The sequence below is a fragment of the Lepus europaeus genome, chromosome 17 (assembly GCF_033115175.1).
Source record: "Lepus europaeus isolate LE1 chromosome 17, mLepTim1.pri, whole genome shotgun sequence".
Lineage (NCBI taxonomy): Eukaryota > Metazoa > Chordata > Mammalia > Lagomorpha > Leporidae > Lepus > Lepus europaeus.
Window position 1 is genome coordinate 29,747,954 of NC_084843.1, and position 25,624 is coordinate 29,773,577.

The 25,624-nt window shown below is 46.7% G+C and overlaps 1 protein-coding gene across 3 annotated transcripts in view; it reads right to left on the reverse strand.

Annotated features, from left to right (window-relative positions):
* Positions 1-3,658: 3,658 nt before the first annotated feature.
* ENTPD7 (ectonucleoside triphosphate diphosphohydrolase 7) overlaps positions 3,659-25,624 on the reverse strand; it is a 53,069-nt gene continuing 31,103 nt past the window's right edge. For all 3 annotated transcript variants that reach the window (XM_062214554.1, XM_062214552.1, XM_062214553.1), the window contains 5 exons: positions 17,045-17,211; positions 13,850-14,174; positions 9,616-9,701; positions 7,605-7,766; positions 3,659-5,961 (listed from right to left, as the gene is read on the reverse strand). In XM_062214554.1, the coding sequence (XP_062070538.1) occupies positions 5,730-5,961; positions 7,605-7,766; positions 9,616-9,701; positions 13,850-14,174; positions 17,045-17,211 (972 nt within the window). In that variant the 3' untranslated portion in view covers positions 3,659-5,729. The remainder of the gene's footprint in view (positions 5,962-7,604; positions 7,767-9,615; positions 9,702-13,849; positions 14,175-17,044; positions 17,212-25,624) is intronic.

Below are 25,624 nucleotides of genomic sequence, written 5' to 3' on the forward strand. Positions count from 1 at the left end.
GAACAGCCTTAAAAATGAAGTTTTAACGAGCCACCTGCAGAAGGTTGACAGGACACCTAAACAGGGTCCTACACCTCTTCAGCTTAGATCTCAGATCTATGGCATGAGAAAGCCAAGAACAGAGCCAGCAGGAATACAGAACACTACCTAAAAGTATTTGATTTCAGGTGTAGTCACTGTTGCCAAAAATGTTTGCTAATCTATGTGGTTAATCAAAAGAGCCACCACTTGGTTTGAGTTCTTATCTTTTAACAGTGATCTTTTTTGCAATACCAACAAAATCCTCACAAGTGTTTCAGCAGCATACAGTCCCAATGGTCAGACTGCCTTAATTTTTAATCCCAGTTGAAACCAAGTTATACTACATACCACAGCAAAAAGGGAACTTTGATACTAGTTCTGAATTACTTTGAGAAGAAGACTAAAAACAGTACTTTGGGGCCAGCGCCGCGGCTCAATAGGCTAATCCTCTGCCTGTGGCGCCGGCATCCCGGGTTCTAGTCCCGGTTGGGGCACCGGATTCTGTCCTGGTTGCTCCTCTTCCAGTCCAGCTCTCTGCTGTGGCCCGGGAGTGCAGTGGAGGATGGCCCAAGTGCTTGGGCCCTGCACCCCATGGGAGACCAGGAGGAAGCACCTGGCTCCTGGCTTCGGATCGGCGCAGGCTGCAGCGGCCATTGGGGGGTGAAACAATGGCAAAAGGAAGACCTTTCTCTCTGTCTCTCTCTCTGTCTAACTCTGCCTGTCAAAAGAAAAAAAGAAAAAAGAAAAGAAACAGTACTTTGTTTCTCTCAGGGACTCTAGAAACTGCTCAAGAATATAATCAAGTTATTTAATGAGGTAGATCTAGTTGGTATTTCTCCCTTCATTTGCATTTTACCCTTCATGTAAATTGCTTGGATGTTATGGTAAGCAAAATTTAAGGGGCCGGTGCTGTGGTGTAGTGAGTAAAGCCGCCGCTGGCAGTGCCAGCATCCCATATGGGTGCTGACTCAGGTCTCGGCTGCTCCACTTTCGATCCAGCTCTCTGCTGTGGCCTGGGAAAGCAGTAGAAGATGGTCCAAGTCCTTGGGCCCCTGCACCCACATGAGAGACCCAGAAGCTCCTGGCTTTGGATCGGCGCAGCTCCAGCCGTTGTGGCCAATTGGGAAGTGAATCAGTAGATGGAAGACCTATCTCTCTGCCTCTCCTTCTCTCTCTCTGTAACTTTGACTTTCAAATAAATAAATAAATCTTTATAAAAAGAAAATTTCCAAAATTAAGTATTTAAAAGAGACATCTAAAAATATAAAAGCACTACAGAAACTAGTGAAAACTTGATATTTTTTTAAAAAGAATTATTTTTTATTTATTTGAAAGGCAGAGTTACAGAGAGGGGGAGACACAGAGAGACAGATCTTCCATCCCTCTGGTTTACTCCCCAGATGGCCACAATAGCCAAGGCTGGGCCAGGCTGAAGCCAGAAGTGATTGCTATGGAAGCGTCATTCCAATCAACCATATCATTAGAGGCTATGGAAAAATAGGCGGCTTGGGGCAAGTGCTTTTGGACCATATTTAAGATGCCAATTGGGACAACACATCTTGTATCTGAGTGCCCAGATTTGAATCCCAGCTCTACTTCCAATTCTAGCTTCCTGCTAATGCACATCCTGGGAGGCCGATGATAACGGCTTCAAGTATTTGTGTCCCTGCCACCCACATGGGAGGCCCCGATTGAGTTCCAAAGCTCCTGGCTTTGTCCTGGCAGCCCCAGCTGTTGTGGGCATTTGGAGAATGAATCAGTAGATGGAAGATCTCTCCTCTATCTGCCTCTCTTTCAAGTAAAAATTAAATAACAACCTTAAAAAATAGGAGGTTCTTTTGGGCAGACTGGTCTTCTAAACCAAAAGCCCAAATCCTCTTCCCCAAACTGTTTGACTTCTTATTTATTTATTTATGTATTATTTATTTGAAAGGCAGAGTTACAGAGAGGCAGAGTCATGGGGCAGGGGGTGTCTTCCATCTACTGGTTCACTCTCCAAATGGCTGCAATGGCCAGAGCTGGGACCACCTGAAGCCAGAGAGCAGGAGCATCTTCCACGTCTCCCACGCAGGTGCCAGGGCCAAAGCACGTGGACCATCCCTCCACTGCTTTCCCAGGCCATAGCAGAGAGCTGGATCGGAAGTGGAGCAGCCAAGACTTGAACCAGCACCCATATGGGATGCCGGCACTGCAAGCGGTGGCTTTACTACTACGCCACAGCGCTGGCCCCTGTATGACTTTTCTATCTTGTCTCCTGCCTTCGAGTTCCTTATCATATCTAACCAGTTCATTTTATAGAAGGGAACTAGACCAGACAGGGCAAGTGACTTGCCTGGGCAACAAAGCTACTCAGTGACAGAGGCAGGACTAGAATCCAAGCCTGCTGTATGTAAAGTCCAGTGTAAATCATGTACCCACCTGTCTTTCACCCCTGACAAAAGCCAAGACACAAAACCATGAAACAGGTAAATGGGGAGGGGAGCATCTGTTTAGATAATACCAGTGAGAAGTATAAGCTATTTTGTTTTGATGTGATAATGTTAATGCCTAAAAGGAGCAGCCTGGCAACTACACAGCAGACTGTCAGTCAACCACATTTCAATCATCACCGTCTAAGGCCTGAAGTTAAAGGAAAGAAATGGAGGGATAGAATAATTTGGGTGACCTTTAGAAAATAAATACAAGATTGATATAAGTGATCAAAATTCCTCAAAGGAAATTCAATTCAAGGAACTAGGGACAAGAAAGAAGGATGGATAATTTGACTTAGAGCTACTTAAAAGAACGGAATGCCACACAAGTGGGCGTTATACATATTTTCATTATGTTCTGTCAACAGTAATACAGGGAAAAGGGATAGGTTGTACCATCAAAAGACTAATAACGCATCACTCCTGTAAGCCATGGACTCCATTCTTGTCCTGTCTCTGTAATAACAAATGTACTAACACAGTCCAGGTTCTCTGTTGCTGTTATAAGGAGTGGTTGGTAAGATCAAAGGAATCAGTAGAATGTGTTTTATGACACCAAATAATGATCTTCACAGGCGGACCACTCAAAATGTAGAAAAATGCAAATAGAAGTCTTTAAAATCTAAAAGAGTAAAGGGTATGGCAAGATAGATCTGTGCTCCTAGAGACAGGAATATTTCATTATGAATAGGAAGCAATATGAGAATATGTAAGTAATTGGCCCTCAGCAAGGAAGAAGCAGAATAGGCTTCTGTTCCTAGCTAGCAATATTTCATTTAAAATGTACTAACTCAGAGCAATGGAAGAAGCACAGGAATCAATACCTCAGTTCTGAGGGCTATGAGAAACTCTTTCCTTGTATTTATACAACGGAACTCTGGGAGGTCCTACTCATGGTAATAAAGAGAAGCCTAGATCTCACAATAATAATAAACAGGAGGTAACACACACACACACACACAAAAAAAAAAAAAAAAAAAAAAAAACTCAAAGACTAATGAAACTAAATTAAGAAAAAGAAATAAATTTATATTGAAAAAATAATAGACATAGGTGTCCTGAGATTCTCAACTATAAAAAGAATATAGTAGTATCAATCTGAAAGGTTGTCATAGTGATTAAATAATACATATAAAAATCTTAACAGAGTAGTACATAACAAGTGCTTAACAAACAGTCACTATTATTATTACAACCAGGACAAAGAATAATTTTACTAATAAGAACTTTCAAATTGGACTAATCATTACATCTCTGCTACAATATCATTTTGAGCACATAAATATGATCACTGTTGCCTGCCCAGGCAGCTCTTGACTAGATCATCAACTAGACATCATAAGAAAACTCGGAATAGCAATTGGAAACCGAGGCAAGGGGAAAAGGAAAAATTACCTGAGTAGGCACTGGCTGGCAAAAACATGTGACATCATTTCTGAGCAGCATTCACAGACGAGGGCTCATTCACAGGACACAAAGACAAGAAGAATAAAAGGAAATCAAGGCAATTTCAGAGTCTTAAAAATTAAAGGAAATTGCTGTGATGTAAGACCTGGTGAAAGGTAAGAGTTATTTCCAGAGGAACCTGTAAGAACATTTGCTAAATCCATGTTTATACAATTTGAAAACAATTTAAGACCTGTCACCTTTTTACCTACCAACCAAGGGTCAGTACATTTTCATCATAGTTTATTTCTAGGAGGATCTTAATTTTTCTTTTTTATATCTAATTCCTTTCTGCTCCAAGTGTGAAATTTATTTTTGAAGAATCTGCTTTCTTTTCTTTAAAATCAGTGATCCTTTTCCCTACTCACTTCATCCTAGAAAGCAAAGGTGACAAAAAGAAAGGAAAGCCACTTCAACCCTGGAGGCTTACTTGTAGACAGGGCATTCAAAACTGTTTTCACAAAAGGGTAAACAATGAAGAAGGGTCCATGAGGGAAGGCAGACGTTGATGCAAAGAAATCTCTGTGCAGTTTAAAGGCTAACTGTCGAGGAGAAGCAAAGCTCCTGAAGGTAGTGGATAAAAATGGGGTTGCTATGGCTTTTCCTCTGTCCTCAGCAATGCAAGTGCTGCCTGTGACTGAGCAGTCTTTTAACAGAAGTCCTGAAGGTTTCCAGGTGGCTTATTAACAGATCCATCTATTTATTTCAAAGTTTAGAATCTGCTCCCTTTCTGACATCCCAAAACTGAGAAATGTCTCTTTCACAAAAATAAAAATTAATGAGAACTTTAATTTTATTGCCTTTTCTCACTCTCCGGATAACTATCCTTTCTTTCTTTCAAAACCCAAATACATCCCTTCTCAAGCTACATATTGGTCTTAGCACTGAATTTTCTTTGTCTTCCTGTACAGGGCCTCAAAAAAAAAAAAAAAAAAATGCCCTAGGGAAGTGACCTGAAACCAGACCAGTCCAGATCCCCAGTCGCCATCACAGTTTCTCCATCCTAAAAGCACACTTAAGGCCCAAAAAACAAAGTTAATGCTCAAACAGCCTGTGAGGCACATAGACATGGAAATGTTCTATCCTGGTCATACCAGGCATCAGATAAAATATTTTAAAATCTTTAATGGGCCATTCATTTAGAAAGGGCTCTAACCTTTTAAAGTCATCTACTAACATTAGCAACACTTGATCAGGGATCTCAGATCACACCTACCATGGCTTCTTTGTCTAATGAGCAAGGAAGCCGTGTCATTCTGGTTGCCTGGAAATTCCTATCTGGTCCACTGAACTGCTAAGATCTTGGATCCCTATTAAAGACTGTGGATCTCCACATAATTGATATCTCTGTTACAGAGAAAGAAGGAGCCACTATACTTGCTCCACAGCTTTGTGTCAGATGCTCCAAGTTTGGTTTCAGCCAGGCTCCCAGCTCCCTTGGAAGCTCCCAGGCTCCCAATGCCAAACTCCATGCTTCAGCAAGGGGAAGGAAGGCTAGAACCCCGGGAAACCCAGCCCTCTCAGGTAGAGGGGTAGATGCTTGCTTCCAGTGGACCACATGTGGTCCCCTTTGTTAGCACCAATCTTTCATCATTTAGTTCCTCACAGACTAAATTACAGCTTCTCTCAGAGAAGAGGACTTGGGTACTGAGAAGGAATTAAGGTAGAAATTCCAAGGAAAAACGTCCTCAAGGTCAAGCAAAGCAGCATCCGAGGCCAACACAAGGAAGTGGAGGAAGTCAATGAGCAGCAAGTCCGGGGGACTCGAGTTTCTCTGGGTCTGCTCCAGCCTCACGGCCCCACCTGTCCCCCAATCATGGGCACCACCTCTTCGATCCACAGTAAGTCCAGTGGAGCTGAGGCTCGGGTTTGCCGGTGGTGAATTCGGCGTAGCCGCAGAAGGTACAGGATGATGGCCAGTAGCACCACCAGGATACAGGCAAAGAAGAGATAGTGGTTGTAGACAAAGGAAAGACGGAACCAGCTACCATGGGCTTGTCGGACACCTTCCTGCCGAAGATCCCTGGGGAAAGAGTTTGAAGGCAGAAAGAACCATTAGTTTCACAGAGCACCGTTTACTCTGGTTTCACAGGTCCCAAGAAATTGGTGCCTGGACTCCATCCTCACATTCTCTGATGTCAGCTACACAGAGCAGGCCAAGCTGAAGAACACCCCCAGCTCCAGGGCTGCTGATTCTCCACTCTCCACTGCCTACAGAAAGAGCCTCATGGGCTCACAGGCTCACCCTCTCCACAATCTTGGGACAAAACTGAAAGGCCTTAGAAACTGAAGCCAAGGCCGGCGCCGTGGCTCACTTGGATTCTGTCCTGGTTGCTCCTCTTCCAGTCCAACTCTCTTCTGTGGCCCAGGAGGGCAGTGGAGGATGGCCCAAGTGCTTGGGCCCTGCACCCACATGGGAGACCAGGAGAAGCACCTGGCTCCTGGCTTCAGATCGGCGCAGCGTGCCGGTCATAGCAGCCATTTGGGGGGTGAGCCAACAGAAGGAAGACCTTTCTCTCTGTCTCTCTCTCTCACTGTCTAACTCTGCCTGTTAAAAAAAAAAAAAAAAGAAAAAGAAACTGAAGCCAAAAAATTAACAGAAACACAAGCTTGGTCATCTGTAATACAAAACATAAAATACAGTGTGTAAATGCAGTACTAATGAGAATTCGGGCATCCCCTCAATCCAATCAAGAATGTGTCTAATTTCTTTAAAAGGTTGCTATGTTCCCTTAGAATCTAGGATATATCTTAGAGGAATCTATCACATGATCAATTATATTATAATTCAGAAAAAAAAAAAAGACATATAAACCAGAGCGCGGTCATCCAGTGCTCTGCCTAGAACAGAAGTTGCTCTGTGGTGGTCTAGATACTGGATTCATTTTTGTTTTGTTTGATCTGGAGAGTTTTTTCCCCCCAAAATGGAAGACTTCATGTAAATTACAATGTAGATTTCTGGCTTCTCTGGACAAATGAGACCTGGAAAATGCTGGAAGGTCAACCAGTCCCTTCGCTGGGACCTCACAGCCAAGTCAGCCCACTTCCCTCACTTCCGTCACCTTCCTGGCTTCTGAGAGTTTAGAGGAGGAACAAGCACCAAAGATTAAAAATTCATCTCGGTTTGTCAGAAAGAGTGCAGGGGCAAGAGTTCCCAAACAACTGTCTCCAGTATCCTACACCAAGGCACTGTACCCAGCTACCAGGGCTGGGTGACCCCATCTCCTCCGAAAGCGTCTCAGGTCCTTCATTCTGATTTGGGCCGATCAAAATCTCTGCCGGGCCACTGATAAAACTTCTGAAGTGACTCTACCCATGCGGAAAGACTGCTCAAAACAGACAGCCTAGTTCTCTAGTCAGATATATTTTCCCGGGTAACTTAAGAATGACATTTTAGCTGGTCAGGCACCATCTTGGAAGTAGTTAGTAACAGCTTAATCCTTAAAGATGCATCTGCTGTGGATGGACAAACATAGCTGGGTTCTGAAATGGCAAAGCTGAGGAACAGATTCCGGACCAAGCCTTCTCAGCCCTCTTTCTGTTTCAACATGCCTCGTGAGTGACAGTGGCTCATGTGGAAGCAAACATGGGTAGGGGTGGGCTTCACTTGAGGCACCTAGTCTGAGGCTGTGTCTAACATCCTCTGTTAGGTCAGTCTCACTTTACCTGAGTGGTAAGAACCGGGTTTTATACAGAATGGCTCCCAGCGTCCACTGAACCTCTCGGTCATATACCAGCTGAGCTGTCCGCAGGTTTGAGTAGTCATAAGGAAAGTGGAATCCTTCATGTAGGACTTGGTACATCCAAGCTGACTTAAAACACTGATATCTGTGAGACAACAAATCAATTCCATTAAAAAAAAAAAAAGGAATTGCAATGCTCTTCCTTTGCAACACTCACTGTCTAAACACCTGCTCTCCCCACTTCACTTCCTCATCTCTAGGAGGAACCACATTGGAGCTCATTTTCTCCTCCATCTGCCACAAAAGTGAAGGCTACTTTTAGGCGATAATATTGTGTTTTCTTTTATTCCTTATCCTTTTTTTTGTTGTTGTTGTTGTTGTTTTTTAGAGCCCCTATCTGAGAACACAGTGAAATTTCTTGCAGGTGTTGATAATATGATGTCTGGGATTGGCTTAGAAATAACCCAGGGATTGGGCCGGCGCCGCGGCTCAATAGTCTAATCCTCCACCTGCAGCACCAGCACCCCGGGTTCTAGTCCCGGTAGGGGCGCCGGATTCTGTCCCGGTTGCTCCTCTTCCAGGCCAGCTCTCTGCTGTGGCCCGGGAGTGCAGTGGAGGATGGCCCAAGTCCCTGGGCCCTGCACCCGCATGGGAGAACAGGAGAAGCACCTGGATCCTGGCTTTGGATCAGCGCAGTGCGCTGGCCGCAGCAGCCATTGCGGGGTGAACCAATGGAAAAGGAAGACCTTTCTCTCTGTCTCTGTCTCTGTCTCTCACTGTCCACTCTGCCTGTCAAAAAATAAATAAATAAATAAAATAACCAAGGGACCGCATTGGCAGGCGGTTAAAGCCACCACCTGCTGTGCTGGCATCCTATATGGATGCCAGTTCAAGTCCCGGCTGCTCCACTTCTGATCCAGTTCTCTGCTATGGCCTAGGAAAGCAGTAGAAGATGGCCCAAGTCCTTGGGCTCCTGCACCCACATAGGAGACACAGAAGAAACTCCTGGCTCCTGGCTTCAGATCGGCTCAGCTCTGGCCATTGTGGCCATCTGGGGACTGAATAGTGGATGGAAGACCTCTCTCTCTCTCTCTCTGCCTCTATCTCTCTGTAACTCTGACTTTCAAATAAATAAATAAATCTTAAAAAAAAAAAAAGAAATAACCCAGTTGTGATCAGAGGGCACAGTGGGGGAAACAAACGTGAGACTGGCCAGGAACTGGTCACTGTTATCAGAGGCATACAGGAGTTCACTGTCCCGTCCTGTGTGTCTATTTTTAAATTTTAAACTAAAACATTTAGAGAACAGGAGGACCAGCGGACTAAAGTGACAAAATGTTGAGGTCTGTTGAGGTGCAGTGACAGTATGTTACTACTCTTTCCACTTTGCTGCATGTTTGACATTTTCTATAAGAAAAAGTTTAGGGGCCAGCGCTGTGGCGTAGCAGGTAAAGCCACTGCCTGCGGTGCCAGCATCCCATATGGGCGCTGGCTCAAGTCCCAGCTGCTCTACTACTGAATCCATCTCTCTGCTATGGCCTGGGAAAGCAAAGATGGCCCAAGTGCTTGGGCCCCTGCACCTGCGTGGGAGACCTGGAAGAAGCTCCTGGCTCCTGGCTTTGGATCAGACCAGCTCCAGCTGTTGTGGCCATTTGAACCAGCAGATGGAAGACCTCTTTGTCACTCTCTCTCTCTCTCTGCCTCTGTGTAACTCTGCCTTTCAGATAAATAAATAAATCTTTTTTTAAAAAAGTTTAGTTTTTAAAAAGACCAACACTTTTGGCATCCAACCACACAGAGAACTCTCTTTGGGAACCACTGGTTCCCCTGGCTTCTCCAGAAGAGGCTGCTGGGCCCCTGTCTTGTCAGATAAAACCTGAAATCATCAAATTCTCTTTCACGTTAAATCCAAGCGGCACTAAGTGCTTGCTCTCTCCGTTATGCTCCATCCATGCACACTTTAGGGCTACATCTGGGGAAGAACAGTTACTTACTTGAGTCGATGCTCGTCTGCATGGGATGAAAAGAGGCCATCCTTGAATCTCTGAGTTAGAACTGACCATGCCATGCCACAGTAATCCTGGAGCGATCACAGAGAAATGGCACGACATGAGACTGGAGGCAAACTCCCTAACTTCCCCCACAGTCACAGCTGTTGCATTTCCTTTTTCTTGTTTTTTTTTTTTTTTTTTTTAATTTATTTTATTTTTTTATTTTTATTTTTTGACAGGCAGAGTGGACAGCAAGAGAGAGAGACAGAGAGAAAGGTCTTCCTTTGCCGTTGGTTCACCCTCCAATGGCCACCGCGGCCAGCGCGCTGCGGCCGGTGCACCGCGCTGATCCCAAGGCAGGAGCCAGGTGCCTGTCCTGGTCTCCCATGGGGTGCAGGGCCCAAGCACTTGGTCCATCCTCCACTGCACTCCCTGGCCACAGCAGAGAGCTGGCCTGGAAGAGGGGCAACCGGGACAGAATCGGTGCCCCGACCAGGCAGGTGCCGGTGTGCTGGTGCCGCAAGGCGGAGGATTAGCCTATTGAGCCATGGCGCTGGCTCCTTTTTCTTGTTTTAAAAGATTGATTTTAAAAATTTGAAAGGCAGAATTACAGAGAGAGGTAGAGACAGAGGTCTTCCATCTGCTGACCAGGGCTGGGCTAGGCTGGAGCCAGGAGCTTCTGGGTCTCCCATGTAGATGCAGGGTCCAAAGCACTTGGGCCATCTTCCACTGCTTTCCCAGGCACATCAGCAGGGAACTGGAGCAACCGGGACTTGAACCCGCACCCATATGGGATACCGGAGCCGTAGGCCAGGGCTTTAACTTACTGTGCAGTAGCACCAGCCCTGGCTATTGCATTTCTAAAGTGAACTGTGGCCTATCAGCTTAGGAAGAAAACAGAAATGGCACATTCATTCTCTGCAGAGTGTTGGACCCCTCTCTACTCCCATTGCCTCCACATCTTGCACAAGACCAGCCAAGCTAGCTCCTGAGCCCCTGAGGCTGCAGAGGTTAAGGTCAGGACTAGGAAGAGCAGTATCAAAAGCCTAGGAGGGGGCAGGTATTTGGCCTAGCCATTAGGATGCTGGTAGGAAACACACAGCCCTTATTGGGTATCAGAGTACCTGGGTTCAATGTCTGCCTCTGGCTCCTGACTCCAGCTTCCTGCTAATGCAGATCCTGGGAAGCAGCAGGGACGGCTCAAGTAACTGAGCCCCTACCACCTACAGGCTTTGGCTCAGCCCACCCCGGGACTGCAGGCATCTGGGATCTGAACCTGTGGATGGGGAACAGCACACGTGTGCTCATGCTTGCTTGCATGGCGCTGTCTTGCCGTCTCGCTGTCTTGCTTGCTCTCTCTCTCTTTTTCTCTCTCCCTCTTTTCTCTCTGCCTTTCAAATAATAATTTAAAAAACTAAGAAAAAGCCAAAAAGAGGGGCCAGGATTGTAGCACAGAAGGTTATGTCACCACCTGCAATGCTGGCATTCTACTTGGGTGACAGTTCAAGCCCTGACTGCTCCACTTCCGATCCAGCCTCCTGCTAATGTGCCTGGGAAAGCAGTATAGGATGGCCCAACTGCTTGGGGCCCTGCACAGGAGACTCAAAAGAAGCACCTGGCTCCTGGCTTCGGCCTGGCCCAGTCCTGGCCATTGAGGCCATCTGGGGAATGAACCAGCAGATGAAGTGCTCTCTGTCCCTCTAACTCTGCCTGTCAAACAAATAAAAATCTTTTTTAAAAAAAGCCTAAGAGAGGGCCGGTGCTACGGCTCAATAGGCTAATCCTACACCTGCAGCGCTGGCACATCAGGTTCTAGTCCCGGTCGGGGCGCTAGATTCTGTCCTGGTCGCTCCTCTTCCTGTCCAGCTCTCTGCTGTGGCCTGGGTGTGCAGTGGAGGATGGCCCAGGTCCTTGGGCCCTGCACTCGCATGGGAGACCAGGAGGAAACACCTGGCTCCTGGCTTCGGATCAGCATGGTACGCTGGACGCAGTGCGCCGGCCGTAGCGGCCATTGGAGGGTGAACCAACAGACAAGGAAGACCTTTCTCTCTGTCTCTCTCTCTCACTGTCCACTCTGCCTGTCAAAAAAACAAAACAAAACAAAACAAAAAGCCAAAGAGAGCTTCTTTCTAATCCACATAGGACTGATATGAGCAGATAGAGCTGTTAGAAACCAGCACTATCACTGGTGTGCCTCCATGTTGTAATTCTCAACAAAAGAATCATTTCTTTCGCTTTGTTCAGAGACCTAACATTTACTGAATATCTGCCTTGTGCCAAGTGTATTCTAAGTGCCAGAGGATCAAGCACTGGATTAAAAAGATAAAATCCCAACCTCATGAGGCTTACAGCCTACTGGGGACAGATAATACACAAACATACACATGTCCGTATGTACACACACACATATATGTATATTTTAGATACACAAAGTGATGTAATGCTCAGAGGAAAAATAAAGTGGGGAGAGGCAACAGGTAGCATGGGGAGGGCTGTAATTCTGGCTAGGATGGCAAGGAAAGGTGGTGCTGGGCGGACAGCAGCTGAGTCAGAATAGAAAACACTAAGGGAACAGAGCCATCTCTTTTACCTGGTAAGAACTGAACTTACTAAGTCACTAGCAACTTGGGCAAGCAATAACTTGAGCCCTTTAGTGTTCAAGGCAATAGAATTTGAAGCTGTTTTGAGAGAAGAGCAAGACTTGGGTCATGGACACTGACAGGGAGCCCTGGGCTCTAGAAAGGAAAGGAAATAAAGAGGGAATTTGGAAAGGAAAGAGCAAACGTATACCAGGTGTTCCACAATATGTTTTCAGCACAGAATAGTACAGGTATTGCAAATATTACTCTACTGAAAGTCTTAGACCAAGAGAACCCTAGAGGGTTTTAAGAAAGAAATGAAAGGGCCGGCGCCGTGGCTTAACAGGCTAATCCTCCACCTTGCGGCGCCGGAACACCGGGTTCTAGTCCCGGTTGGGGCGCCGGATTCTATCCCGGTTGCCCCTCTTCCAGGCCAGCTCTCTGCTATGGCCCGGGAAGGCAGTGGAGGATGGCCCAAGTGCTTGGGCCCTGCACCCGCATGGGAGACCAGGAGAAGCGCCTGGCTCCTGGCTTCGGATCGGCACGATGCACTGGCCGCAGCGGCCATTGGAGGGTGAACCAACGGCAAAAAGGAAGACTTTTCTCTCTGTCTCTCACTATCCACTCTGCCTGTCAAAAAAAAAAAATGAAAGAATAGAAATACAAGAGGACAGACTCTTCACTGAAGCTTCTCTGATGAAAGAGATCAGAGAGTTATACAAAAACTCAAAGAGGGGCTGGCATTGTGACATAGCAGGTAAAGCCACCACCTGCCACACCAGCATCCCATATAGGCACCAGTTCAAGTACTGGTTGGTCCACTTCCAATCCAGCTCCCTGTTAATGGCCTGGAAAAGCTGTGGAAAATGGCCCAAGTACCTAGACCCCTGAAACCCACCAGGGAGACCCAGATGAAACTCCTGGCTCCTGGCTCAGCCCTGGTCACTGAAGCCATCCAGGAAGTGAATCAGAGGATGGAAGATATGTCACTCTTCCTATCTCTCCCTCTGTCTCTGTAACTCTGACTTTTAAAAATAAAAAATAAATCTTGAAGGAAAAAAAACTAAAGAAGACCAAATGAATTCAGGGAACTATAGAAAGTGGCTAAATTTTTACCAGGCAACCAATGATTTAAGTTTATAAGATACTTAAACGCTGTATGTGCTCAAAGTGAATTTTTAACTCCTTCCTAATTTTAAATTTGAGCAATACTTCCACAATCACTACTTTTCACAATACCTTTCTAATATTCCAAGTGACCCCATATCACTCTGGTGTAATAGCTCAAACCAAGAGAAATAAAATATTCTTGCTCACCTGTATGACAGTTTTATCTCCCAAAGCACATAAAAACTGAGTACACCCAGCAAAGAGAAAAATACCTGAAAATGACAGTTTTTGGCCATGCACATTAAGCAAGACTGTTAGAGGAAAACCATTAGCTGTCACAACAATTTTATGCTTGGGTGATAATTTGGGTGATATGACACCCACAGAAAGCTTAACAGCGAGAAGGCAGTACAGCGTGGGACATTCCTCACCTTGAAGACACAGAGGGCCCCTGCAAAGAATCAACTAAGATCATGCATGCAAACAGCCTTTTCTGTGCCTGGCACGAGGGGGCGCGGCCAGCATGAGTCATCTTTACCATCATTTACCTGAGCAGCCTTGGCAAATGTTGGCCCGTGGTAGTGGCCACCGATGCGCAACACATCCTCTGTACAGTAGAAGAACTCCGAGAAGCCATAGAACTCGCTGTTGTTGAAGTCGATTGGCGACTGGTAGATGCCATTCAGGGAGGCATGGCTGGTGTTGGAGCGAGCCAGCAGGGGCCGCAGCAGTGCCCCACAAGTCGCCCAGTCCCCTTTTCCTCGAATATGCAGGATGTGGCCATTCCTCTCCAGCACGTCTGTGAGTCCCACGGGCAGGCAGGGGTCCAGGAATGGATTGTCAGGGCTCAGACCTGTCTTCTGGCCCAGTAATCTGCCACAATGACCAAAACAAAACATGTCACCACTGTACTCAACCTCATCTAAGAAATACAGTGTGCTTCACAGATGGCTTGTCACTACTCTTCACGACTTCCCTCCAAGGACGGGGTGGAGTATTACTATGCAGTGACGTCACCTGCACATGTAACTGACGCCAGTTCATCTGGCAGGGAAGAAAAGAAAGAAACAAGGCTGTGATCAACTTTGCTCAACTTTGTATCAACGTGTATGCTTCCCAGTGTAGAGTGAGACTGGAGAACCAGCTGTTCTCCATCTTGTCTTCATTCCCACATGCCCTGGCCATGCTGAATGTGAGTCTCAGGTTTAAAAATACAACAGGCAGGAGGTAAAGCAGAAAGGGCTGGAAGAGGTTTCCTAAGGAGACCACGATGGTAGCACATGGCAGCAATGGCTGGCAACAGTGACAGAGCATGGGCCTGGCTCTGAATGAGCAGTGCTGGCACAGATCCGGTGAAGCACCAGCTCCAAGAAGAACCTGCAGAATGGGAAACCTAAGTGGGGAGGAGAGGGAGGGTTTTCCCATCACAGCCATTGCAGTTCCAGTTACTTCAAGTCTGTCCTTGCCTAGCAAATGGGTTCTCCTTAAGGAGGCTGATGTGCACCTCTGGCCAAGGACAGAAATGAAAGGAGACCAAATAACTCTGCCAACTGCAATTCATAATTCATCAGTTCCACAACATACATGTGGCGAAGAGTGGACCTGCTGGGATAAAGATGCGCTCACAAGGGTAATCACTGAAGACGGGAACGAGGATGTGCTCTGAACAATGGGAATCTATTTCATAGACATGTCTCCAACTCTAAGGAAAACTGTCACAATTATATTTCAGAAGAGAGCCATGAAGTTTTGCCAGCCAGGCAGCACAGGTCTCTCCAGCAGACTGGCAGCTACACACGATATGCCATTAGCTCATCAATCTCCGGGAATACACAGATGACTTGGACACTTGGCAGGAAAATACCAGTGCCTGGGAAGGAGGTGACACAGCCTGGCAAGAAGATGTGAAGCAGCAGAGAACAGCAGACAGAAAGAACTCAGGACAGCTTGCAACCGAAAGGAAAGCACAGCAGCTGACGAAAAAGGAAAAAAATAGAAAGATGTGACACTTTCCGAACAGATGGTCTTCAAATGCCAGAAAGCCAGCAGAAGCCACCGGGGTGCTCAATCCAAGCAATGCCTCTATGGAGTTAGGAACACCTGCAGGACGCAAGCACACTACTGCTTCCTCTGAATGCAGCCATCATCCGCGGTACCAGGATTCTCTAGTACACCTTGAGCTCTTAGTGACTGAGACTTACACAAACAAAAAGGCCACAAGACAAATTTTCTCTTTTCTTTTTCTTTTTTAATTTATTTGACAGATAGAGTTAGACAGTGAGAGGGAGAGACAGAGAGAAAGGTTTTCCTTGTCCGTTGGTTCACCCCCCAAATGGCCGCTACGGCTGGCGCTATGCCAATCTGAAGCCAGGAGCCAGGTGCTTCCTCCTGGTCTCCTATGAGGGTGCAGGGCCCAAGCACTTGGGCCATCCTCCACTGCCTTCCCGGGCCACAGCAGAGAGCTGGACTAGAAGAGGAGCAACTGAGACTAGAACCTGGCGCCCATGTGGGATGCTGGCACCCAGGCGGAGGATTAACCAAGTGAGCCACGGCGCCGGCCCCCACAAATTTTCTTTATCATACTCTAAACGTAAGACAACTGATTGCTGTGGAGAAATTATTAGAAATGGAGTATGCCTGTACCTCTTCAAGCTGGTGTTTCTAGCTAAATAAATTAATATAAGTAATTTTATGGTGGACAGGAACTCTTCTGTCCATTATGCCTTCCCTCCATGTGCACAGTGACAAAATAAAATAAAATATAGAAACAAAACAAAAAACAATAAACCCACAATCATACATTGTGGTCTAATTTCTTATTTTGGTACTCAGATGAAGATTCAGTGATCTGTCCAATGCTCGAAGGAAAACTGACTCTTCTGGACCTAATGAGAGATTTTAATTTTTTTTTTTTTTTGGACAGGCAGAGTTAGTGAGAGAGAGAGACAGAGAGAAAGGTCTTCCTTCTTTTGTTGGTTCACTCCCCAAATGGCCACCATGGCAGGCGCACTGCGCCAATCCAAAGCCAGGAGCCAGGTGCTTCCTCCTGGTCTCCCATGCGGGTACAGGGACCCAAGCACTTGGGCCATCCTCCACTGCACTCCCAGGCCACAGCAGAGAGCTGGACTGAAATAGGAGCAACCGGGACAGAATCCGGTGCCCCAACCAGGGGTGTCAGCACCACAGGCAAAGGATTAGCCAAGTGAGCCGCGGCGCCGGCCGAGATTTTAATTATAACTACACATAGTTTTTATCTTTTACACACACTACAGAACCTAACTTTCACATAAGGTGCAACTCCAAAATAATTCAATGAACGCTTCCATGCAAAAGGAGCTGCTAGTAGCTACACTAAACATTTTAAACAAGCAATCTAATTGGCCCCACCTATTCCATGATGTCATGTTTGAATGTGGGGCACAGCAAGAGATATTCCAATAAGCTACACTTTTTTATGAAGCATAACCAGAAAGGTCAGAAGGTACCCTTACTCAGATTGAGAGTAACTGCTGAAAGAGAGTCTTTACTGATGAAACAGAGTCTTCAGCACGTACTACCTCTCGGTAGGGGAGGTCAGAAAGGAGAAAGCCATAATGTATCTGTCTCAGTTGGATAGAAATGCTGGTATTTCTTCCTAATACCTGAGGACATATCACTTCTCCACCTTTTGGCTAAGATCAAGTGTAGTAACTAACAACTGACGACATTCTAGCTCAGAAATCCAGGTCCCAGATCAAACGCACCTGTTTTTGTTAAGAGTTTCATTCAGCACAAGCTCTTCATAGCGCTGCCGGGCAAAGTTGCCTCCAAAACCCAGAAAGGTGGTGACATAAACCCTGTACACATGTTCGGTGTGTTGCACATCACAGCCAAGGTTGAACTCAGCCAGCAGGATCTTGGCAGCTTCTTCCTATAATGCAATGGTAAGAGGAAAACAAAAGGAATTTTACTTTTGATTAATTTCTAGAAAGCAATAGTACTGCAAATACACCAGGCTTCAATTTGTGTGACTACTTGTTAAAATAGCTTGTATCATTCTTTCTTCCTCATAGCATTACTTCAAACAAAGATATAAAATGACAAGACTAAGCCAAAAAAAGTATAAATTAGACTAAATACCAAATTAGAGACTGAGTCACTATCCCTAGTTAAATAGGAGGTAGAGTTATTAGATGATATTATTTGCTTGCTGGTACATTGCTGTGTTTGCCATTCTCCACAATGGGAATTTTTTTTTTTTTTACTTTTTTTTTTTTTTTATTTTTTTCACAGGCAGAGTGGACAGTGAGAGAGAGAGACAGAGATAAAGGTCTTCCTTTGCCATTGGTTCACCCTCCAATGGCCACCGCGGCCAGCACGCTGCGGCCGGCACACCGTGCTGATCCGAAGGCAAGGAGCCAGGTGCTTCTCCTGGTCTCCCATGGGGTGCAGGGCCCAAGGACTTGGGCCATCCTCCACTGCACTCCCTGGCCACAGCAGAGAGCTGGCCTGGAAGAGGGGCAACCGGGACAGAATCTGGCACCCAACTGGGACTAAAACCTGGTGTGCCGGCGCCACAAGGTGGAGGATTAGCCTGTTGAGCCACGGCGCCGGCCGGGAATGTGTTATTTTTATAAATAGGAAACTATCCTTTACTACAGAAATAAATTTAAGGAATTTAGGGGCTCATCATGATATTTTCTTTATAATCTTTTCTAAACTATTTAGGAAGCCCTCAAATTCCTTATAAAAGATTTGGGACAGAGAAAGTTCAATTTTATTTTACCTCCAATAAAAAGGTGCTTTTTTTTTTTTTTTAAGATTATTTATTTGAAAGGCAGAGTTACAGAGAGGCAGGGGCAAAGAGAGAGAGAAAGAGGTCTTCCATCTGTGGTTCACTCCCCAGATGGCTGCAATGGCCGGAGCTACGCTGATCCAAAGCCAGGAACCAGGAGTTTCTTTTGGGTCTCCCTGACAGCTGCTGGAGCCCAAGGACTTGGGCCATCTTCTACTGCTTTCCCAGAGAGTGGAATTAGAAGTGGAGCAACCAGGACTCGAACTGGCGCCCATATGTGATGCTGGCACTGTAGGCACCAGCTTTACCCGCTATGCCACAGTGCCAGCCCCTATAAAAGGTGCTCTTTTGTTCTTTTCTTAAACCTCAGGTGCAAAGGTTCAATTAATGATAGTCTGCGGCTTGTCCTGCAAAGCCACACCGTCTGGGACAGTGTCCTTCCCACAAGGAGCACCGGAGATAAGTTTCGGTGAGCATGTTGGACTTTATTCACAGCCACGTATACTTTTAAAGGGCAGGGAGAAGGGGCATAACTAACTCTGGGGAACACTAACATTAGAACAGACCGACACTGGTGCCAATATGCCTCTTCAATCAGCTTGAAGGTCACGTAGCCAAGGTAGCTTTCCAGGTGGGCCTGGGCCACACCTGGGAACAGTTTACCTGATTGGCAGAAGGCATGGGTAGGGAGAAATATGCTTGGGCTTCCTGCCACCTGCCAGCTGGGATCGCCCATGACAGTCCTTAGTTCATGGCATGTCATCTTGGCAAAGCATCTCTTGTTTCATATTTTATTTCCTTGTTTTGTCCCCCAAGCCCACTCCCATTCCCATTCACTGACACAGTCAACCATTCTAGTGAGCTTAACATGTAGTTTCTGTTTACATGCATTGTTGCCAGAAGGAGATAACTGCTTGGTTATATATATATATATAGGCAAAGTTAGACAGTGAGAAAGAGAGACAGAAAGAAAGGTTTTCCTTTGGGATTCACCCCCCAAATGGCCGCCACGGCGGGCACACTGCGCTAATCCGAAGCCAGGAGCCAGCAGCCAGTTGCTTCTTCCTGGTCTCCCACACGGGTGCAGGGCCCAAGCACTTGGGCCATCCTCCACTGCCTTCCCGGGCCACAGCAAGAACTGGACTGGAAGAGGAGCAACCAGGACAGAACTGGCGCCCCAACCGGGACTAGAACTTGGGGTGCCGGCGCCGCAGGCGGAGGATTAGCCTAGTGAGCCGTGGCGCTGGCCTGGATTATATTTATTTTTAATTTGTACTGTACCCAATACATCCAGTTCCAGGGGTACACCCAGAAGATCTGAAAACGTGTATCTAACAAAAGTGTGTAAGTGAATTTTCATAGCAATATCATGCATAATAGCTCAAAAGTGGAAACACTCCAGATGTCCACAGGTGAACAGATAAACAAAACGTGGCAAGGCCGCACAATGGGCTGTTACTCAAGACATAAAAAGGGATGAAGTAGTGACACATGCTGCAACATAGGTGAATCTTGAAAGCACTTTGCTAAATGAAAAAAGCAGACACAAAAGGCTACAAGTTGTATGACTCCATTTAAACACAGACAAATTCAGTGAAAACAGAAAGTAGACTAGAGGCTGTCAGGGCTGGCAGAGGGGAGAATGGAAAGGAAGTGCTAATGAATAAAGGATTCTTCTGAATGGTGATGAAAAAGTTCTAGAAGACTTTGATGGGCCGGCGCCGTGGCTTAACAGGCTAATCCTCCGCCTTGCAGCGCCGGCACACCGGGTTCTAGTCCCGGTTGGGGCGCCGGATTCTATCCCAGTTGCCCCTCTTCCAGGCCAGCTCTCTGCTATGGCCCGGGAAGGCAGTGGAGGATGGCCCAAGTGCTTGGGCCCTGCACCCGCATGGGAGACCAGGAGAAGCACCTGGCTCCTGGCTTCGGATCAGCGAGATGCGCTGGCTGTGGCAGCCATTGGAGGGTGAACCAACGGCAAAAAGGAAGACCTTTCTCTCTGTCTCTGTCTCTCTCTCTCACTATCCACTCTGCCTGACAAAAAAAAAAAAAAAGAAGAAGACTTTGATGGACATGGCTCCCAAGGCACCAGCAGCCAAACTGGACACCAAAGGCAGCTGGGGCATAATGGTGAGGCTGCATAAGGCGGACAAGGGTACCCACCATCCGGATCGGCAGAAAATGTCTGTTTGCCATTTGGCCACTGGGGGCATGCAGAGGGCAGTGGGAGCTTCCGGCCCAGAGCTGAGGAAAAAAGGTGAAGCCAACTACGGATGCTGGGAAAGTGGTGAGCAACGAAGTGGCCACAGAGTTCATGCAGATGGTCTTCCTTACATGCCTTCCCTCAGGCTGGGAGGCAGGCAGAAATGCCGGACGGCCCCAGGCAGGAGAGGAAACAGAAGTCTGACTCTGTCTGAATCCCATATCTTAGACTCCTGTGGAGCTGGGGAATCACAGGAAGGTTGATTCAACCTGGGAGTGCCCGTTCCCACCACAAGGAGCCCAATCCCACGCCCTCAAAGGAGCCCACACTGAGGAACCCATGATGCCTTGATCAGATGATGATAAGGTCTTGGAAACCTGCCTGGGGGCCTCCCACACTCAGACTCCACTTGAGGAGGGCGACAGGAAACCGGGAATCCACTCTCCCATCAGTGTCCCAGATCCCTGCATCTTCGCAGCCTTCTCCAGAGCCACCTCATGGGAACAGACAGTCGGACTGGTACCGCACTGCTCATCACCTCCACCACCGGATCCCTGCTTTTGGGTGCTGGGCAGAGGGCAGGGTGGTCAGGGGAAAGACGGAGAGCGAGGGCTGGGCAGGAGCATGGAAGAGCAGCGTTCCTGTAGTGAGGCAGTTTCTTTTACAGGTAGAAGTTTTAAAAACTACAACTAAAAGGGAAGATTATCTTCAAAGCAAACAAACAAACCAAAAAAAAAAAGCAAAAACAACCCCTGTGACTGGAAGGACTGGGACACATAGGGAGATACTGTCTCATTTCAAAGGAGTTGGGTTTTCATTTACTCTGAACTGGTGACAATATCTTCTAAAGCCAATCTCCTGAAATCTCAGGTTTTAACTCAGAACTTCATGAGTTGCTAAGCCAAGAATGTATAGAATCAAACTGTGGTCCTCTCTGTCCTCTCTGAGCCTGGTTCCTCATACTATAAGATCAGAAAAATCACCTCCACACTTGAAACCAACCTGGGGTGTATTGGTGTCGATGGTTTAGAGGAGTCAAGGGGTGGCTGGACTCAGTCCCTGCCTCTGATTTACCACTGCCCGCCAGGCTAAGCTCTCGGCAGCCACACAGCTCACACCACAGTCCTGTGCTCTTGCCTTCGTTCATCCACGTGCGTGGAGGGTCCCTTTGAAGTCAATGAACAAGTGTCCTATGCTGTATCATCCAAAGATTATCCTTTCCATCCTCAAATCCTGTGACTGGAATCACTCGACAGCACTGTGACAAATTATCTTCACTGCAGTAACTTTTTCTTTAAGATTTATTTATTTACTTATTTGAAAGAATTACAGAGAGAGATAGAGACAGAGAGAAATCTATATGCTGGTTCACTCTCCAGATGGTCACAACGGCCAGAGCAGGGTCAAACCAAAGCCAGGAGCATCATTCAGGGCTCCTACATGGGTGTCAGGGGCCCAAATACTTGGGCCAATCACCTGCTGCTCTCCCAGGCCATTAGGAGAGAGTTGGATTGGAAGTAGAGCAGCCAGGACATGAACTGGCACCCATATGGGATGCCACCGTCATAGGCAGTGGCTTAACCCACTATGCCACAGCACTGATCTGGAAGTACCTTTCTTAACTGAACAAATGCCTCCTTGTTTGGCCCTTAAGTTAATGAAATATATTTAAAAGTTGTGGCGGGGGAGGGGGCCAGTGCTGTGGCATAGCAGGGAAAGCAACTCCCTGCAGTGCCAACATCCCATATAGGCGCTGGTTCAAGTCCCGGCTACTCCACTTCCAATCCCACTCTATTATGGGCTGAGAAAGCAGTAGAAGATGGCCCAAGTCTGTGGGCTCCTGCACCCACATGGGAGACCCAGAAGAAGCTCCTAGCTTTAGATTAGCTCATCTCTGGCCGTTGCGGCCATTTGGGGAGTGAACCAGCGGATGGAAGATCTCTCTCTGTCTCTCTTTCTCTCTATCTGTAACTTTACCTCTCAAATAATAAATAAATCTTCAAAAAAATAAAAATATAAAGTTGTGAGATCTGTGATGTGGCACAGTAGGCTAAGCCTCCACCTGTGGTGCCGACATCCCATATGGGTGATGGTTTGTGTCCCGGCTGCTCCTTTTCTGATCCAGCTCTCTGCTAATGGTCTGGGAAAGCAGCAGAAGATGGCCCAAGTGTTTAGGCTCCCGCACCCACACGGGAGACCCGGAAGAAGCTCCTGGCTCCTGGCTTCAGATTAGCCCAGCCCCTGCTGTTGTGTCCACTTGAGGAGTGAACCATTAGATGGAAGACCTTTCCCTATGTGTTTCCCTCTCTCTGTCTGTGACTCTCTCAAATAAATAAATAAAACCTTAAACAAATAAGCAATGAAGTTGTGAAAGAGGGAATAGAAAGGGAAAGATGGGGAAAGGGAAGAGGAGGAAGGAAGGGAGGAATGAGAGGCAGAGGGAGGGAGGGAGGAAGAGTAAGCTGTGAAACTTGATAGCAGTGGTTGAGCAACTTTGTGACTGTAAAACTTTGTTAGGAATATTTAGCTTTGGGCCGGTGCTGTGGCTCAATAGGCTAATCCTCCACCTTGCGGCGCCAGCACACAGGGTTCTAGTCCCGGTTGGGGCACCGGATTCTGTCCCGGTTGCCCCTCTTCCAGGCCAGCTTTCTGCTGTGGCCTGGGAGTGCAGTGGAGGATGGCTCAAGTCCTTGGGTCCCTGCACCCGCATGGGAGACCAGGATAAGCACCTGGCTCCTGCCTTCAGATCAGCGCTGGCCACGGAGGGTGAACCAACGGCAAAGGAAGTCCTTTCTCTCTGTCTTTCTCTCTCTCACTATCCACTCTGCCTGTCAAAAAGAAAAAAAAAAAAAAAAAAAAAAGAAGTAGGAATATTTAGCTTTAAAAAATGTCTTCGTACAAGCGTACTTCAAAAAGTTAATGGAAAATTCATATAAAAAATACGTGGGGAGGCTGGTGCTGTGGCGCAGTGGGTTAAAACCTCAGCCTACAGGCCGGTGCCGTGGCTTAACAGGCTAATCCTCCGCCTTGCGGCGCCGGCACACCGGGTTCTAGTCCCGGTTGGGGTGCCGGATTCTATCCCAGTTGCCCCTCTTCCAGGCCAGCTCTCTGCTGTGGCCCGGAAGGCAGTGGAGGATGGCCCAAGTCCTTGGGCCCTGCACCTGCATGGGAGACCGGGAGAAGCACCTGGCTCCTGGCTTCAGCACAATGCGCCGGCCGCAGTGGCCATTGGAGGGTGAACCAATGGGAAAAAGGAAGACCTTTCTCTCTGTCTCTCTCTCACTATCCACTCTGCCTGTCCAAAAAAAAAAAAAAAACCCAGCCTACAACATTTGCATCCCTTATGGGCACTGGCTCGAGTTGCAGCTGCTCCACTTCTGATCCAGCTCTCTGCTATGGCCTAGGAAAGCAGTGGAGGATGGCCCAAGTGTTTGGGCCCCTGCACCCACATGGGAGACCCAGAAGAAGCTCCCGGCTCCTAGCTTCGGATTGGCTCAGCTCCGGCTGTTGTGGTCATTTGGGGAGTGAGCCAGAAGAATGGAAGACCTCTCTCTCTCTCTGGCTCTACCTCTCTCTGTAACTCTGTCTTTTAAATAAATAAAATAAATCTTTAAAAAAAAAGTGTGAATTTCAAAATCTTTTTCACCCAAACTTAATTCCATTTTCCATGAGCTTTCTGAAGTCCATGATATGTTTCATTTCCTTTTTTTCTTTTACTAAAACTAAGATCCATCTTTAAGATTCATTGCTTTAAAAAAAAAAAAAAAGACAAAAACAATCATTGCTTTGCTATCTATACAAGAGTTATTACAAAGGTTAATGGAAATTCCATATTATGAAAAAACTATACACGATTACAAAAATTTTGCACCAAAATAAACTTTTTTCATTCCACCTTCCTAAAAGTTTTTGAAGTATCTGGTGGACTGAATTTGTTGCTCACAAGTATACTTTCTGTATCACTGTTGTTTTCTAAAATATACACACAAAAAATCATTTAAGATCTTAAGCCTCTGTGAGATTCCTATTTCTTAGCATCAGAACCATGCCATCATTTTACCTGCTGAATACATACTTACCGACACAGGCTAGTCTGTCACACAAGCTAGTTAGGTCCACAAATCCCCAGTCTCACTCCAAACTGCCAGACTCGTCTCCAGCAGTCCTGTGGGTCTTTTGACATGTATGACCCTAGGCTGTTACAAATGCAGTATAACCCAACATGGAACTCGGTCTCAGGACTTCAGAACTCAAGTGCACACAGACACACCGAAACGCTCAGTACCGTATCATCGCCCTTTCTACTGTGGGCCTTTTCTACATGATTGGGCTTCTCACCCTGCTTGTTATGCAGGCGGGACACTCAGCATCCCTGGCCATCCCTCCCTGCCCTAGCCACACCACTTCTATCCATCACTCCAAAATACCACTGGAAGTCTGCTCCCTTCCATTTCCACTTAACACTGTAGAGTTCAATCCCTTATCATTTCTTGTTCAAGAGTCCCTGACCTGTATTTCTTTCTCCTAATGACACCCAAATTATTTTCCAAAAAAAAAACAGATCGAATCATAGTCACACAGTTAACACAGTCATAAAATTCAGAGCTGGGGAGAGCCTTCAGAGTTTAATGCTTTACAGATGATGAAACTGAAGCCCATGTGATTGCCCTACTCAGAAACCTCTGCTGGTTCCCCACCATCTACAAAAGCCAATTTCTTAGCATGGCACTCAAGGCTCCTCATGGTCTAACTCCACCTTATCTTCCCAGCCTTATCCATCACCACACCTGAGAATCTTACACTGCAGCAGGCTGTTCAACAGTCCCAGGAGGGTCTGGGCTCTTTACTGCTTTCGCTGTGCCTCCATACACACAGTTCTCAACCTCCACTATGTAAAGCTGCTAGCATTCAAGGCCCAGGCAAATACGTTACCTTCCGTGAAGCCAGCACGGCTCTCATTTAAGCTTTTGCAAATGTGGTCAACCCTGTCAGGATCCAACCAAATTGTCACAACCCTGTTTATACCAGAGTGGTCAACCAGGGATGATTTTCACTCTCGTCCCAAAGTGGACATTCAGCATTCCCTGGTGACACTTTTGATTATCAAAACTAGGAGTGAGGATTGTTACTGGCATCTGGTAGAGGCCAGGGATGCTGCTAACATCAGACGACACATGGGACAGTCACCTACAACAAAGAATTATCCAGGCCCAAACATGAAGAGTGCCGAGGATGCAAGCCCTGCTTCAGACCAGATTACAGCACTGTCATGATCTGCCTTTTACCACTGACTCCACTGATAGATTATGACAGTGTGGCTAACACCCCTTATTCCTTGCACATTAATAG